The sequence below is a fragment of the Euprymna scolopes genome, chromosome 22 (assembly GCF_053919585.1).
Source record: "Euprymna scolopes isolate OS-2025 chromosome 22, ASM5391958v1, whole genome shotgun sequence".
NCBI lineage: Eukaryota > Metazoa > Mollusca > Cephalopoda > Sepiida > Sepiolidae > Euprymna > Euprymna scolopes.
The window spans coordinates 24,838,261-24,853,081 of NC_136503.1; the positions used below are offsets into that span (position 1 = coordinate 24,838,261).

Genomic DNA, 14,821 nt, shown 5'->3' on the forward strand with positions numbered 1-14,821 from the left:
TAGTCAAAAAATAAACTTTGACCCTATGGATTCAATTTTAAGCCCCCCCCCCCCAATCATACAGTACTATATATATATATATAGTGTACAGAAAGTTGTTAGATGAGAAAAGTCATTGATACCGTCGGTTTCAAACCCGATAATTAGGACCATTTAAGATATCCTCATCAAGCTCTCTTCAGCCAATATATGTATGGAAAAATGAGTTCTGTATAGCATCATATGATTAGGGTAGTCTCGTTCTAGAAATAGTTATATGATCAATATATTTTTTCTTCAATTGTTTCAGTTTTAAATATGTCCTTTATTTCTATTACTTGCTTTGATTGGACTATTGGTCTCATCTTGAGTGTTTTTTATGCAACGTTTTTGTCGGTGTAGCCTTTGACCTTCGTCAGGCATGTTGGTTGTTATCTTGGAAAAGAAAAGAGAAAAATTACTGGCTCTGTAGATGGTTTCGTATTCTTGGAGTTATTTTTAGGCCATGGTTTTATATATGTGAAAAAAATGCACATGCAAAACCACGACCAAAAAACAACTCCAAGAATATGAAACCAGCTACGGAGCCAGTAACTTTTCTCTTTTCTTTTCCAAGATAACCAACATGCTTATTAAAGGTCGAAGGCTACACCAACTGAAACGTTGCATAAAAAATGCTCAATAGTCCGATCAAAACAATTAATATAAACAATGTCTTATTTGTTATAAATATTAGCCATCGCATCAAAACTGGTTCATGGGACGGAGAAAATACTTTTAGATAATTAAAAACATATTGCTGTGATGAAATTAAAGAGTTGCACACCTGAAGTTATGGATTTCAAACATATTTTCATTTTAACTAGTGTTGGGACAATAAATCGAAAAAAAATCGGAATATTTGAGAGTATCGGAATCAGAAAAGATTCTGTCTTATTGATTTGATTTTGTTTAAAGCAAAATCTTCCATTGCTGGTAATAATAAAATAAATATTTATTGATTTTAAACCACCAGTGAAGCTAAAATTGATAGATCCCGCCACAAGTATATTTTAACGTTTAGGAAAATATCTACACATTTAACATGTGTTTCTATGGTAATCCTAGAAAAGTACAGTTATATAGTTTAAAAATTTAGAGATTTATAAAGAATCAGAATCGGTAATTGTATAGGAATCAGGAATTTAGTGTGGAATCGGGAAAAATATTGAAATCGTCTCATTACTAATGTCAACACAATCTAAGAAGAATGATTGGAAACAAGCTAAAATTTGAGGAATCTGGAAAATTTGACATCATTTGCTGACAATTGAAAGTTCATTCAAATTAGAGGGGGGGGGGTGCTTATCCAGAATTCTCCATGATATTAAAAACAAAAATAGAGAAAAATCTGTACGATATGTGTACCCATGACAGAAAGAAAATATATTTCAAAAATCATAAATTGATCAAATAATTTTTTTTGTAAAAAGAAAATCATTTTTAAGCAAACTCAGGTTTGTCCAATATCACACCTCCACATGTAAAAAATATTTTTCTAAAATCTCAAATTTTCATTATTATTTATTTTTTTCAACCTGTTTTCAAATCGTTTTGAGAGACAGTTGCTTCTTGGTTAGCAATAAAATCTTTTTTTTTTTTTTTCTGTTTTGTAAAAATAAAATGTACCTGATTTTTGGAATACAATATTCTCTTTCTATCATGTTTGTATGTACATACAGATTTCTTTCTGGGTTTTTTTTTTAATATAGGAAGGGGGAGATTTTGCACATGCACCAAAGGTGATGTAAAGGCACTTAAGAAAAGAGAAATAAATGTAAATATTTTTTTTAACTACACCGATTTTTTTAATTTTTTTAACTACTTCGATACTCTTTGAAATCTCATATAGATGTAGAGTTTGCTTTCATGAGTGTTAAACTGGTATTAAAAAAATAAGTGCCTCAGAATTGATGTGAATTGATATGATGCCTAAACAAAAAGACAAAGATTAAATATAAGCTGCTTTGGTGAAAACAATTACTTTTAAGCATAAAAACCCAAAACAATCTTGTTTTTGTGTCTCCTCCAAATATGGTCAAACTATATTTTTATATCAGTAAATTTCATGTTCCTAGGTTTAATAGCCTAAAAGTGGTTTAACAGGCATAAATAACATCCCTTCATTGTACAGATAAGTTAAGCATGAAGATACAATGCGTTTCGTTTGCATTAATCTTTATTTTTTTTTTATTTAAAGAAACCATTAGAAAAATCCTATTGCATCTTTACAGTATTTCCTAAGAAAAGCTGTACTTGTATTATTCATATGAAGATGGTGAGTTTTATGCAATGACTGAAATGCATGTGTATATGCAAGACAAGAGGAGGAGAAGGAGGGGGATAATAAAAACAACAGCAATAATATCATTTCAATATTATTTTTTGTATTTGGATTATTCATAATCTCAAACCTTCTTCAAATGCAACATTCTGAACAATGGAATCTGCTATTGCAACTCCATAACATGAATTTGACAAAGATTCTCTGAATTCCTAAAGTTTCACCTGGAAGTTTGATTAGTTTTGTTTTATGGCATATCAACCGTTTTCAGCTTATTTAATGTCGCATCCAGTTATTTTGTAGAAGGTTTTTATTCTTCAAGCTCTATGTATCTTCAATTGCTAGTTTGTAGTGTCTGGTTTGATTGTTTTATAGTGAATTTTATCGTTTTTATTTCCTGCCCTGCAGAACATGAGTTTTACAATGGGAGAGGGAAAAAGGTCTCAGTATTAATATTTGGTACATTTTAAGTTAGGAAACCTGTCAGGAAGTGGGGGAGATAGAGAAAAGGGAAGAAAGAAAAGGTGGGTTATTTTTGTTTTTAGTTTTACAGAACGTAAGTTTTGCAAAAGGAAATAGAAAAAAAAACAAAAAAGCATCAATGTTAGGTGCATTTCATTTCAGGAAGCCAATATCTTAACACAGCCTGATCTGGTAGCACGAATTTGACAGATTCTCTGAATTCCAAAAGTTTTACCTGGAAGAAGGTAGAGTCATATGGACTAAAACATTCTCAAGATAACAAAGAGTAGAGCAGTAGTCTGACAAATCCAAATAATACAAATTCTCATTCCAAAATTCTGAAACAAAATTGTAGTTGCTTTTGAAATTAATCACAAGTTGATTTGGAATATATGCAGTTGAATTATTAGTAGATGTAAAACCTGTATACTGAATCAAAGGGTTTCCGTTGACTTTGTTAAGATCCACTTCTAAATTAATAGATACAAAAACAACAATTTTAGAATTTATATAGATATAAATTTTTTACTTTTATGAGAGGTTTAACTCCCCACCCAGGCAACACCAGGTCCCCCTTTTATTACCTATACATATCTTTAGTATTATTTCTTCTTCATTATTCAAGTTATATAATAGCATTTTATCATTAATTTAGCTATCGTTTGTAGTTGCTGAAGACTTTCAGATTATCACAGTACCTTAGGTTTCAAGTTAGGGTTTAGAAACTGGTGTGTTTCGAGTTTTGATTATAAAATTGACCTAACGCTTTTGGAAATGACTTTCTCTATAAGTAAAACGTGGCTGATAAAAGCAGAAAAGTGGTTTATAAGAAAAACCCAGCAATTCATTTTTTTTCACTTAGAGTAGCTTGAAACCTAAGGTACCATTTTTATCTGAACTTCTATAATATTACTCTTATTAAATAATCAAGCACTCTGTTCGTTTTTTTTTTTCCACCAAATGAAAGCAAGGATTATTCTATGATTTTCATTATCTTAAAAATATTAGAAGCAATTATATTTTTGCCATTCTTATTTATCTATTATACTATACATATTCAATATAATAAAATGGAACAAGGAAAAAAAAAAATGAAAATTACAAATAAAACGTCCATATAGGAAAAACCAATATTTTTCCTCTAGTTTATAAGACAAATAAGCTTCCAACAAAGCAGAAATGATGAAACCTCAATTCCTCCCAAAGTGGTCATGTTGTCTTGTATTTACCTTGTTCCATTTTATTTTTTTTATGTTATTGAATAGCATTATGAAATTGGAGAAAATAATACCATATTGAATACAATTTCTATAATTTTAATACTTATTTTATTTTTTAAACTGTCTTATTTTAATTTCCTGATGTCGATATTTTAAATTTTATTATCCTAATAGTTTAACGTTAATTTCAAAATTTTCATAAGTAACTTGGGTTTGTTATAATTTCATTCTTATTAATTTTAAAAATTTATTCTTAAAAATTAATCATTAGTATTTACTATTAGTAAAAATTATCACTCCATTAACCAATTATCATTTGTTATTATGAATTCATTATTATTACTACTAACATTTTTATTAAGACTACTAATTTAACATTATTATTAGTTAAAGCATATCTCTTTTATATTGGTTTAACATTTTTTACTAAAAATTTAACAGTATCATCACATTATTTTCATTGATATTTCTTGAAAGTGTCTTTGTATTTATTCATCCAAAATCTACGAAATTTATTTGAAAAGAAAAAAAATGTTGTGAGGAATGGTTGATAGAAGAGCAGTTCCTGCCATGTGGCCAGTCTGATTTGATAACCCTATGAAGATGGTTATGTAGAAAGCCCAATGGTTATTTTTCTTGTTCAGTTTTTTTTTTCTTTCTCTTCCTTCATTTTTTTTTTTTTTAGAAGTAAAAGTGATCAGTTGGTATTAATGACTACTTCGGATATACTGTCACATTTTGGAGAAAAAGAAAAAAAAAAATTACACTTTTTGTTTGTTTGTTTGTTTGTTTAGGATAAATAAACTCAATTTTAATACCCCCAACCCTGCCATAATAATATTTCACAATTCCATTTATATGTGTGCATGTGTGCGTATGTTTTTTTTTGTTTTTTTTTTAATACTTTATTTTGTTTCTTTTGATCTATCGTTTATCAATTGTTACAGTGGTTTATCCAAATAAATATAAAGAAATGTTTCAGCTGTCTTTGGTAGCCAAACACAATTTACAAACGGCTTTGATATATGATGCATATTTTGCTATGTAAATCTCAGTATCTGAAACTGAAAATATAAGGTATGTTGTTTTTTGTTCGTTTTTTTTTTTTTTTAGTATTTTGATTATATACAATTATCTTTTATTAATTCTTTCTTTTACAACCGTCGTCATCTCTATGAGTCTAGCACAGCTACTTCCCCCAATAAAATAATTGATCATTTTTTTTTTTTGCACAGCCTCACAATGCAATGATGTCTTGTCCGAGAGTCAGAGTCTCACTTTCAAATATATATATAAACTGGTTTTCTTCTTTACCATGATGGTGGACGAATCACACTGACGACTACTAACTGCTCATTTTCATTATAACTACACATAAATTTGAAAAAAAAAAAATAAAAATAATGAAAACATGATCGTTCCCATGAATCCTTTTGAATGACATGATTGTCAAATATTTCTTTGTTCAAAACACAAAGTTCCGAACACTATCATCATGATCAACCCGATCAGTGTCTAAATCTGCCAGCGGTCCGTTGTATGAACTGGTGATAAGCTGTGAGGTTGATTTATCATCAGTCAACCCTACAGTTTCATTACCGTCAGCGCAAGATGGGTAAGTAGGTGAAATGTTCTTTCCGTTTTCCGGCAAGCTGTCCAGGTGGTTACTGCTTTCGTCATTTCTGGCACCATGGCACTCAGGATTTATAACGTTGGGGTAGTTTCTGGGTACGGGGCCAACCGTTTTTTTTATATCGTCACTGTCCGTGATTAGATCTTCTTCACTTATGTGAAGTTCATCCAAAAGCAGATTTTTTAAATAAAAGTCTTCATCACTGTCCTCCTCCGACTGGTTGGGATGATTGTAGCTGGATGCTGAACATATGACCGAGCAAGGCTGTTGATGTGGGAGTTGATAGAGCTTGCCTTGTGAGCAAGAGCTCAAAGCGTTGGGTATATCACAAGTTGGATCTTCAGGTAAAGGACAGTTAGAGTCGTCAGAATTATGACTGATATGAGCACGATTGGGTTCAGCGTATATCACCTGAGTGTCGAGTGCATGATCCAAGACATGCACGGTTATCTCATCGCCTATACACTGAGAAGAGGAGGAGACAGCAGGCAGACGGAGGCGGGTTGGCTTTATGATGTACTGTTGTGATGCAGTAACGTCTGCCTGTATTGATGGAGAGAACTGCCCGTAAGGCGAATGCAGGACTGGAATGTATCTTCTGCTGTTACAGTTCCCAAGTTGTGGATCTGTGAACATACTCTCATGGATTTCACCGACAAGGCAATCATCAGTTGGCTTCACCTAGTTAAGACAAAATAAGAATAAAAATTAAAAGTTTGAACTTGTTATAAAAAAGGTTTTAATGAAAGAAGAAAAAAAAATTATTTATGGATAGAAGCATCTGAATTGGAATATATTTAACTTTTTAAAAGATTAATTTTTCACTTTGTAAAACACAAGGTCATTTTTTTTTTTTTTTTAATTTTTTTTTTTAGATACATTTTTGAAATAAAACGTGTTTTGAAAGTAGCTTAAAAAATGAACGACCACCTGCATATTTTAAGGTGAAATATCAGTTTTAAATAGTTATCCACACACTATAGGCACAATCACATTGACACACTGGTTCTCACCAGATCACCGAAGTTAAGCAACAGTGAGCCTGGCCAGTACCCGATGGGTGGTTTTACGAACAACTTAACAGTTGTGATGGAAGCTCATACGTCGAAATCGACGGGAGAGTCCATCATATATATATATATATAGTTCAAAGAAAGTAATTTATTACATTAATGTATATCCAAGAATTCAATATCAACAACAGTTATTTGTATGATCGTTTCATGGACAAAAATGAACCATCAGAATTTATTCCACTAGTATAGTAGGTATCACTATTTTTTTTATATGCTAATGATTGTGTGTAATGACTAGGGCTATGACAAGAGAATATTATTATTTTGACTCGAGTATATATCCGACACAGTTAATCAATCAAGAACCACATTACTACCTAAAAATATATAAAGATATTAACTGATATATACTTCAGTCAAAATAATGGCAAGAATATTCTCTTGTGATAGACCTAGTAATGACATCAAATAATTTATTTCACAGGTCTGGAAATTGAACCCAAGTTGCTATTTTACCCATAACTGGAGTAAAGAAATCATAGATTGATGCCTTTCTCACGGGTCCTAATGCATAAATGAATGCATTAGATCCAAATAGTATTATATTTATTAAATCCAATTATGTTGGTATCTCAATCCCTTATTCCATTTCAGACAAGATAGATATACTTAATTATAGCCATATTAAATCTTATTAATGTTTTTACACCCAAGGAATAATGATAATATTTAATAGTTATGAGCATAAAGATAAATATACCTTCATTTTATTAGTAATGAAAATGGCATCTTTGATATTGGTCCTTATAGAAACAGTTTAAATTATGATTAATGTTATTTGATGTCTTGCTCCATGAGTTCATAGGAAGTGCAGATATATACATGAAAACCTTTAAATATGAATAAAACTTTACTTTCTTGGTCAATAAAAAACATTTATATTAATATAAGATTAAATTTTAGAAATGATGTAATGCGAATATTTAAAATTTTTATTTTTTTTAGAAATTATGTAACAAATATTTTTGAAGGGTTTCATGAAAATAATTAAGATATCATATCTCTGCAGTTTGATTTAATAAAAATATGGCATTTTATCTGCAAGATTATGAGTAATTTATTGGATATGTATATTTCATTTTGGTGAAAGAGTACAACTGGATACAAGAGAAAACAATTCAGATTCCTGCATTCAATTCCAAATTTTCCTATATATATACATATATATATATATATCATTGCAGAAGAGATAGATATACTTAACATGGATCCTTATAGAGATAAAACTTTACTTTCTTAGACAATAAAAAAACTTATATGGACAATAAAGACTAAATCATGTAAAAAGAATATTAACGGAAAATAATTTCAAATTAAGATGAACTTATTTACTTTCGCAATGTTTTATAAAAAAAAAAAATCAAGACATTGTATGCTCGCTTTTTGATCGAAATAAAATATTGCATTTTATCTGCATGACCATGAGTAACTTAATTTTGGCTGATTTTAAAAGAAATATTCAGCTGAAAGGAAAACAAATATTAATTTTAATTGCTTGAACAACAAAGTTTGTTTAGAACAGAGTTGGCCATAACTTGATTAGAAAGGCAAAGTAATAGCCACATAGACGGATAGGCATCAACTTGTTAAATTATTAATCGGATTTTCAAGAATTGCAATTATTGAAAATAAATAGGATTACTTTATATATATATTTTAAATGTTTACATTTTGTAAAATTTAGACAAGTATTTTAGATAATATATTAATTTTTTTTTAATAATAATTAAACAAAATTCTTGTCTTTACAAAAACCTAATAGGTTTGGGAGATGGACTCATTAAGCATATATATTCTAAAACTATAACAATAGAGAGTATTGGAGAAGTATATTTCAATTTGATCAAAGAGTACAACAGAAGAAATTTCATCATTCAATCAAAAGTTTTCCCGTGTGTGTGAAATTTTGAAATACTTTCAGATCGTATAATACTGTAAAATTAATGTCCATACAAATATTAGAATCAATATTTATAAAGACAGTCCTAATCAGATCAAGCTCCATTTTTGTATTCATTGGCAAATAAATTTGTCATTATTATTATTATTTTTTTTTTTTACTGAATTCAAAATTTTCATATATATATATATATATATATATATATGAAACCTGCTTTCTGTGATGCATATTTGATTAAAAAACAGTAGCAATTTGTTTCGTTTTTGATCCATGCTTTTTGGGTTTAATCAATTTGAGATATTCACATTTTAATTTTGTAACTCATCACGTGTCTATCCAAGGCTCATGAACATTTTTGCAGATACGGGGGGGGGGGTGTCTTTGTTGACTTTCTAGCAAAACATTAAATCACTGGCTCTCCAACTTGAAAGGATGGATCAAAATAGAAAAACAATTGCTACAGTTGTTAGAAATAGACACACACACACACATATATATATAATGACTGGGTTAAATGACTGGCTTCAGTAAGACCAGAGGTTTATTGTCACCTGACAATGTCTTAAGACTAAAAAAGCAATTTTATTGGAGCAACTTATAATTAAAATCTGAAAATTGGAAGAGAAAATGGTGTAATAGAACTATATAAGATATTTACGGCTTCTCTTCCAATTTTCGGATTTGTAATTATGTCAAAACGCACTTTATTTCCTTTTGATGGATTGATTGTTGCTTTTTCTTCTGATGAGTTTAAGGGAAAATAGATTCAGTAATTGATATAATAATTAAGTGATTAATTTTGTGCTACAAAACATACTGTCAAGAATTGTAAATGTCAACTGAATTAAAGGAATAAATTATAAGATGGTCAACATCATGAACTTTGGAATATAGACTTGTCATTAAAAGCTCACACAATTTATAGTATGTAACTAAATTAAAATATAGCAACTCATCCAGATCTCCTTGAAGCGTTTTATGAGATCAGGTCAACTTATAGAGTGGCTTTGCCTAATATAAGAGCAAGTAAGAGTAAGGAGGAAAATTGCTTACTGTGCTTCATCATTTTCCCTGTTATGAGGATACGGCTATTCAGGCATCAATCTTTGATTAAAGAGCAGCCACATGTCGCCTATAAGCCATGCTAGGGAAAATAATCTAAGGATAAAAATTTTTTACTTGGAATGTGAAACTTGGAAAATGGTAAATATTATGAAAGTAAATCCAATTAGAACATTTGTCTTCCTTTCAGACTTGATCTATTATCAAAAGACCAGCCAGAAATTTTTTTTTTGTTTTAACAAAAATCACATAGAAATTTAAGTTTCTTATTGTCAGCTGAAATATGAAGTTGTTTTACCAACAAAATATGTCAAGTAATTTTTGTTTATTTCTTACTAAAAAAAAAAAAAAAAAAAAAAAAGAGGGGGGGGGACCAAAGAAAACAATTTTCAAAAGTTGAATTGTTAATAAAACTTTAAAAAATTAAGAAAAACGGATCGATTCTGTGTTTAAAAACATGCGTTGATTAATAAGTCATGCTTTCGTGCATAACGAACAACAATTAGCAAACAAACGCAAACGCATGCGTTTTTTTTTGTATTAGATTGATTAGTCATGAACACACTACATGCCGAACATGTTGGTCTCGTTCTCCAACCTCCCCCAGCCTCCCCCCAAAGACATAAAAAGACAATCCTTTTCACCAAAAAGTACCTAAATGCTTGAAAATTGGTGACTGAAAAAATAAAGTCAGACTTTTAATTAGAGACAATTTGCAAAACAGATTTTTTTTTCAAAAATTTACATGATTATTGGAAAAGACATATACAGCCAAAGTAAAGAAAATGATTGCAAAAACAAATTAGATCAAGAAATTATCAGTGAACTAGAAAAATTATACGAAAAAAAACAAAAAACAAAAAAAAACAAAAAAAAACTTTACATATGTTAAGTCATGAATTACCTCCCTTTTCTAATATAAAAAAGTAAACATACCAAACTAAAGACGCATTTACATCGCTCATTTTATTCGTAATATAATTAGTCTTACAAGTGTTTCGTTGAATGATAGAAATTCATTAAATAACTCGGATTCATGTTCCATTATATATATATATATATATATATATAGCATAATCACATTGACACACCGAAGTTAAGCAATTTTGAGCCTGGCTAGTACCAGATGGGTGACCAATTGGGAATTCTAGGCACTGTATGTGTTTCCTGCTTATCTCTGCATCGTTTCCAGTCATTCTGAACCTCCACTCGCCACTGATATTCGACACTATCGACTCAGAAGTGTGGTTGGAGATTGTGCAACTCTTGCCACAAAAATTTCACGTGCAGGTACCCCTTCATGGTTATCCATAGTCTGTCAAGACTGAAGGAAGTCATTTTATATATATATATATATATATATATATATATATACATACATACATACATACATACACACTAAATGCATACCCATATACATATTTTATTGATATAGACAAATTTATAAGGTCGTGACACTGGACATGCTAACCATCATTTGAGAACTGGTTTTCCTCTGTGGAAGACACTCTTTTTAAGTCGCCTGTCGAGGACTTGCGGTTTTAACCAGCCATCTGTCCGAAATATTAGCATGTCCAGTGTCGCAACCTTATAAATCTGTTTATATCAATAAAAATATATCTCTCTCTTCTTTTATTGAGCACTTTTAATAACCTGAAATTCATGAGTTTTCTTTCTTGAATACCTATAACCTGGTATATAATTTGTAAGCTCACTCACAGGTTCTCAAAACCAGTGCTAATGGCATATTAAAGAAACAAGATTTAAGAGGTCACTTAAGACTCGGTTCAGCTAAAATTTAACCAACCTTCATCACAAAGATTAACAAAAGAAATTATGATAAATAGTTAATTTTTGTTGATTTTAACCCAAATCCAAATTAAACAAAGCCTTTTGCTTGAATTCGAAATGTACTTAAAATGCACTGTTTGTAAGGTTTCCATATTCAGAGAAATATTTGATAAAATGAGTTGGTATTTCAGCATTACATTAAAGTCGATAAAAAAAAAAAAAAAAAAAAAAGATTAGCAAAAGATCTGTTTAAGAATATAGATTAAATGAAATAACTTTAAATATTAATTATATACATTGATAAGTTTAATAAAACCAAAAGGAATTATTTGAATCAGATTCAAAATGCTAACATGTGATAATCTCAAACTAATTAAGCCGCATATCAACATACTGAACATGAAATTTATAATTATATATACAATTATAAATTCCATTAATTCCCTTATTTTGTCCCTCTTTCTCTTTCCCCCACCCCACCTCCAAAGTCTATTTTCTCAATTTCTCTCTTTTTCCATGTTTAAATTCTCCCTTTAATAAATACAAAAATGATTATAAATTTGTTCAATTATTCAGATCAGATGCTAAACCCTAGCTAGCTCTTCTCATTCAGGTTGGAATAGGATAAGATCAGGCTAAATTTGACTTTTTTCTTTAAAATCATATGCTTTGATATTCATTTCACTCAGGATATCCTACAGAAATTGCTCTATTCCTGTATATATATATAATGAACATTACAATTGAATTTACCAAAATGATCCAAGATGGTAAAATTAAAGTAAATTATAAATATTAAAGAATTAATATTTATAAAATTATCTCAGCCAGATATAAAAGCTCGATAATACCAAATAGGAAATAGAGCTTATAATATGAGCAAACAGTTAATGAAATATGTTAAAAAACACTTTGAAAGGAGTTTCAGGCTAAGAAAAATAAGATGTGCTTTTCACTCTACTTCCGAGACATAACTATAAATAAATTATTTATTTATTTATAGTTATGTCTTGGAAGTAGAGTGAAAAGCACATCTTATTTTTCTTTTATTAATATTATTTTTTCCTTGTACACACTTTTTTGTGAATTATTCCATGGATTTTTGCGTTTGGATTATTATGGACCATCTTCTTCCAATTACGGGATTTCTTTGGATTTTACTTGTACAAATGGAAATTCTTTTAACTTTCTTGAAGTTTTACATTTGGATTTTACCGTCACTGGATTTTTTATCTTCCACCAGACTATCCATTAATGTGTAATTACCTTTTTTTTTACCATATTCCCTCTGCTTAACTTTTTGTTTTCAAGTAAGATCTTTGACTTATTTGTTGTTTCATCAAATACTTCTGCATGCAAAATCCGATCCTGCATTTTGCTAATTCCTACCCTCTGATGAGAAGGAGAGTATTTCTTCGAAACTCCGCGGATTAAGGACTATCCATTTATCTAGTGTTTCCTTTTCAGATTAAATATGTTTTTAACTCATTTCAAAGTGTTTTTTTAACATATTTCATTAACTGTTTGCTCATATATACTATATATATATATATATATATATATATCATATACACACACACACACACACACACACACACACACAGTTGGTCAAGAGTAATCGGACGGTCTAATGTACATTTAATAATGTATTAGCTAAATATCAATGTTATTTCAACAAAAATGTTTGACTGCCCGATTATTTTTGACTCATTCTGAAATTTTTTTTTCAAATAAATAGGTGCTTCTATGCTTTCAAAACAGAATTTTGTCGTCGATAAATGGGGTTTCAAATAAAATAACAATGGTCTGATTTTTTTTGTCAATTCTAATAAATTAAAATCTTAACTTCCAAATTATGCGGTCAAAATTACCTGAATATTACTGAATTATTAAAAACCTAATCGTGTTAGCAGGTAAAAAATTGTGGCCATCTTGTTTTTATGAAATCAATTGAAATGGAAAATTACCTACCTTTTGAACACTTCTGTGTCTTACATAAGCAAATACGATCATATATATATATATATATATATATATATATAAGTGAAAGTGTGTGCGTGTGTGCGTGCGTACATTTCCCTACGCAATAACTGTCAATTTTTAGTCTACAGACTCGAAATTTGATATACCGGGTACTGAGATTTGAGAAAATCGATGTGATCGGTTTTTGGCCAGAAATTTGGCGATTAAGGGGTCAAAGTTCAACGATTTGATTTTTGAGAACTCTACCAAACTCCTTCGACAATTTTGGGTCTACGCACTTGAAATTTTAGATATAGGTTCCTTGGACATGGATCTAACTTAATAACTTGACTTGAGCCAAAACAATAAATTTTAAGGGTCATAATAGGGGTCAAAGTTTAAAAAAATTGACCTCTGCGGTCTCTTCCAAATTACTCAGATAATTTCTGGTCTAAATATTTGAAATTTTACATAAAGGGTATTCAGAGATAGGGCAAGCTTTTTCATCAGTTTGGGTCGAAAATTTTAGTTACCAATATATAAATGTATGCATGTATGTCTGTTTGCATGTCTGCCTTAAACTTTCAATAGAGGCGACGGATTTTACCAAGATCAGTATCGTTTTAAAGTTCGATCTTTCATACGACAAATATAAAAAAATTGGCTAAAAACATTAATATCTTCCCCTTCAACTAGGCACTTTTCTACAGGGGGGGGGTAACTTTTTTCGCCGATATTTTTTAAAGTTATCCTATCCTTTAGATTGTCTAGCTTTAATTTTAAAAAATGTCGCTTCCGGTTTGGCGGTGGTCATAACAGCATAAACGTTAGGTTTTATCACGTTCTTTTCCTCCTTTGCAGTACGGGTTAGAGCCTGCCTTCCTAATACCACTTTTTTTTTTGCTCAACATACACATCCAAACACCCGGGAAACGCTGGGCGCCCATGCTAGTTTTCTTTAAATTCTATAATTTATAATTTTCTACCTCATCGGTTTTTGTAATTTTTGGATAAAATCATCTTAAAAATACAAGGAATACGTAGTTAGTGTAGAAGCGCCAATAAATAGATACTTTTAAACATACAATCACTAAAAACAAGATGACGATGAGTGCCATTATATCTGTCCATAACAGATGATAATGAAGGGTGGATAGGACAAGACATGGCAGTATTTTTTTTTTTATTTACTTTAAAATCGCATCCAATAATAAATTTCTCTAAAAAACATCCTAGAAACTGGTTATATATGTAGTTCTTTAAAGTTAAATGTTTGTGTATATATATATATATATATATATATAAGCTGAACGTCTGTGTGTGTGTCTGGTCACGAATAGGCTCCTATATGGTTGACTATTATAGAAAACTGATCACATATGATAGATGTATTGAGACACAGGAATGGGTATG

General features: G+C 30.0%; 1 protein-coding gene across 2 annotated transcripts in view; it reads right to left on the reverse strand.

Annotated features, from left to right (window-relative positions):
• Positions 1–1,701: 1,701 nt before the first annotated feature.
• LOC145243920 (uncharacterized) overlaps positions 1,702–14,821 on the reverse strand; it is a 322,843-nt gene continuing 309,723 nt past the window's right edge. For both annotated transcript variants that reach the window (XM_080107032.1, XM_080107033.1), the window contains one exon: positions 1,702–6,298. In XM_080107032.1, coding sequence (XP_079963158.1) covers positions 5,450–6,298 — 849 coding nt within the window. In that variant the 3' untranslated portion in view covers positions 1,702–5,449. The remainder of the gene's footprint in view (positions 6,299–14,821) is intronic.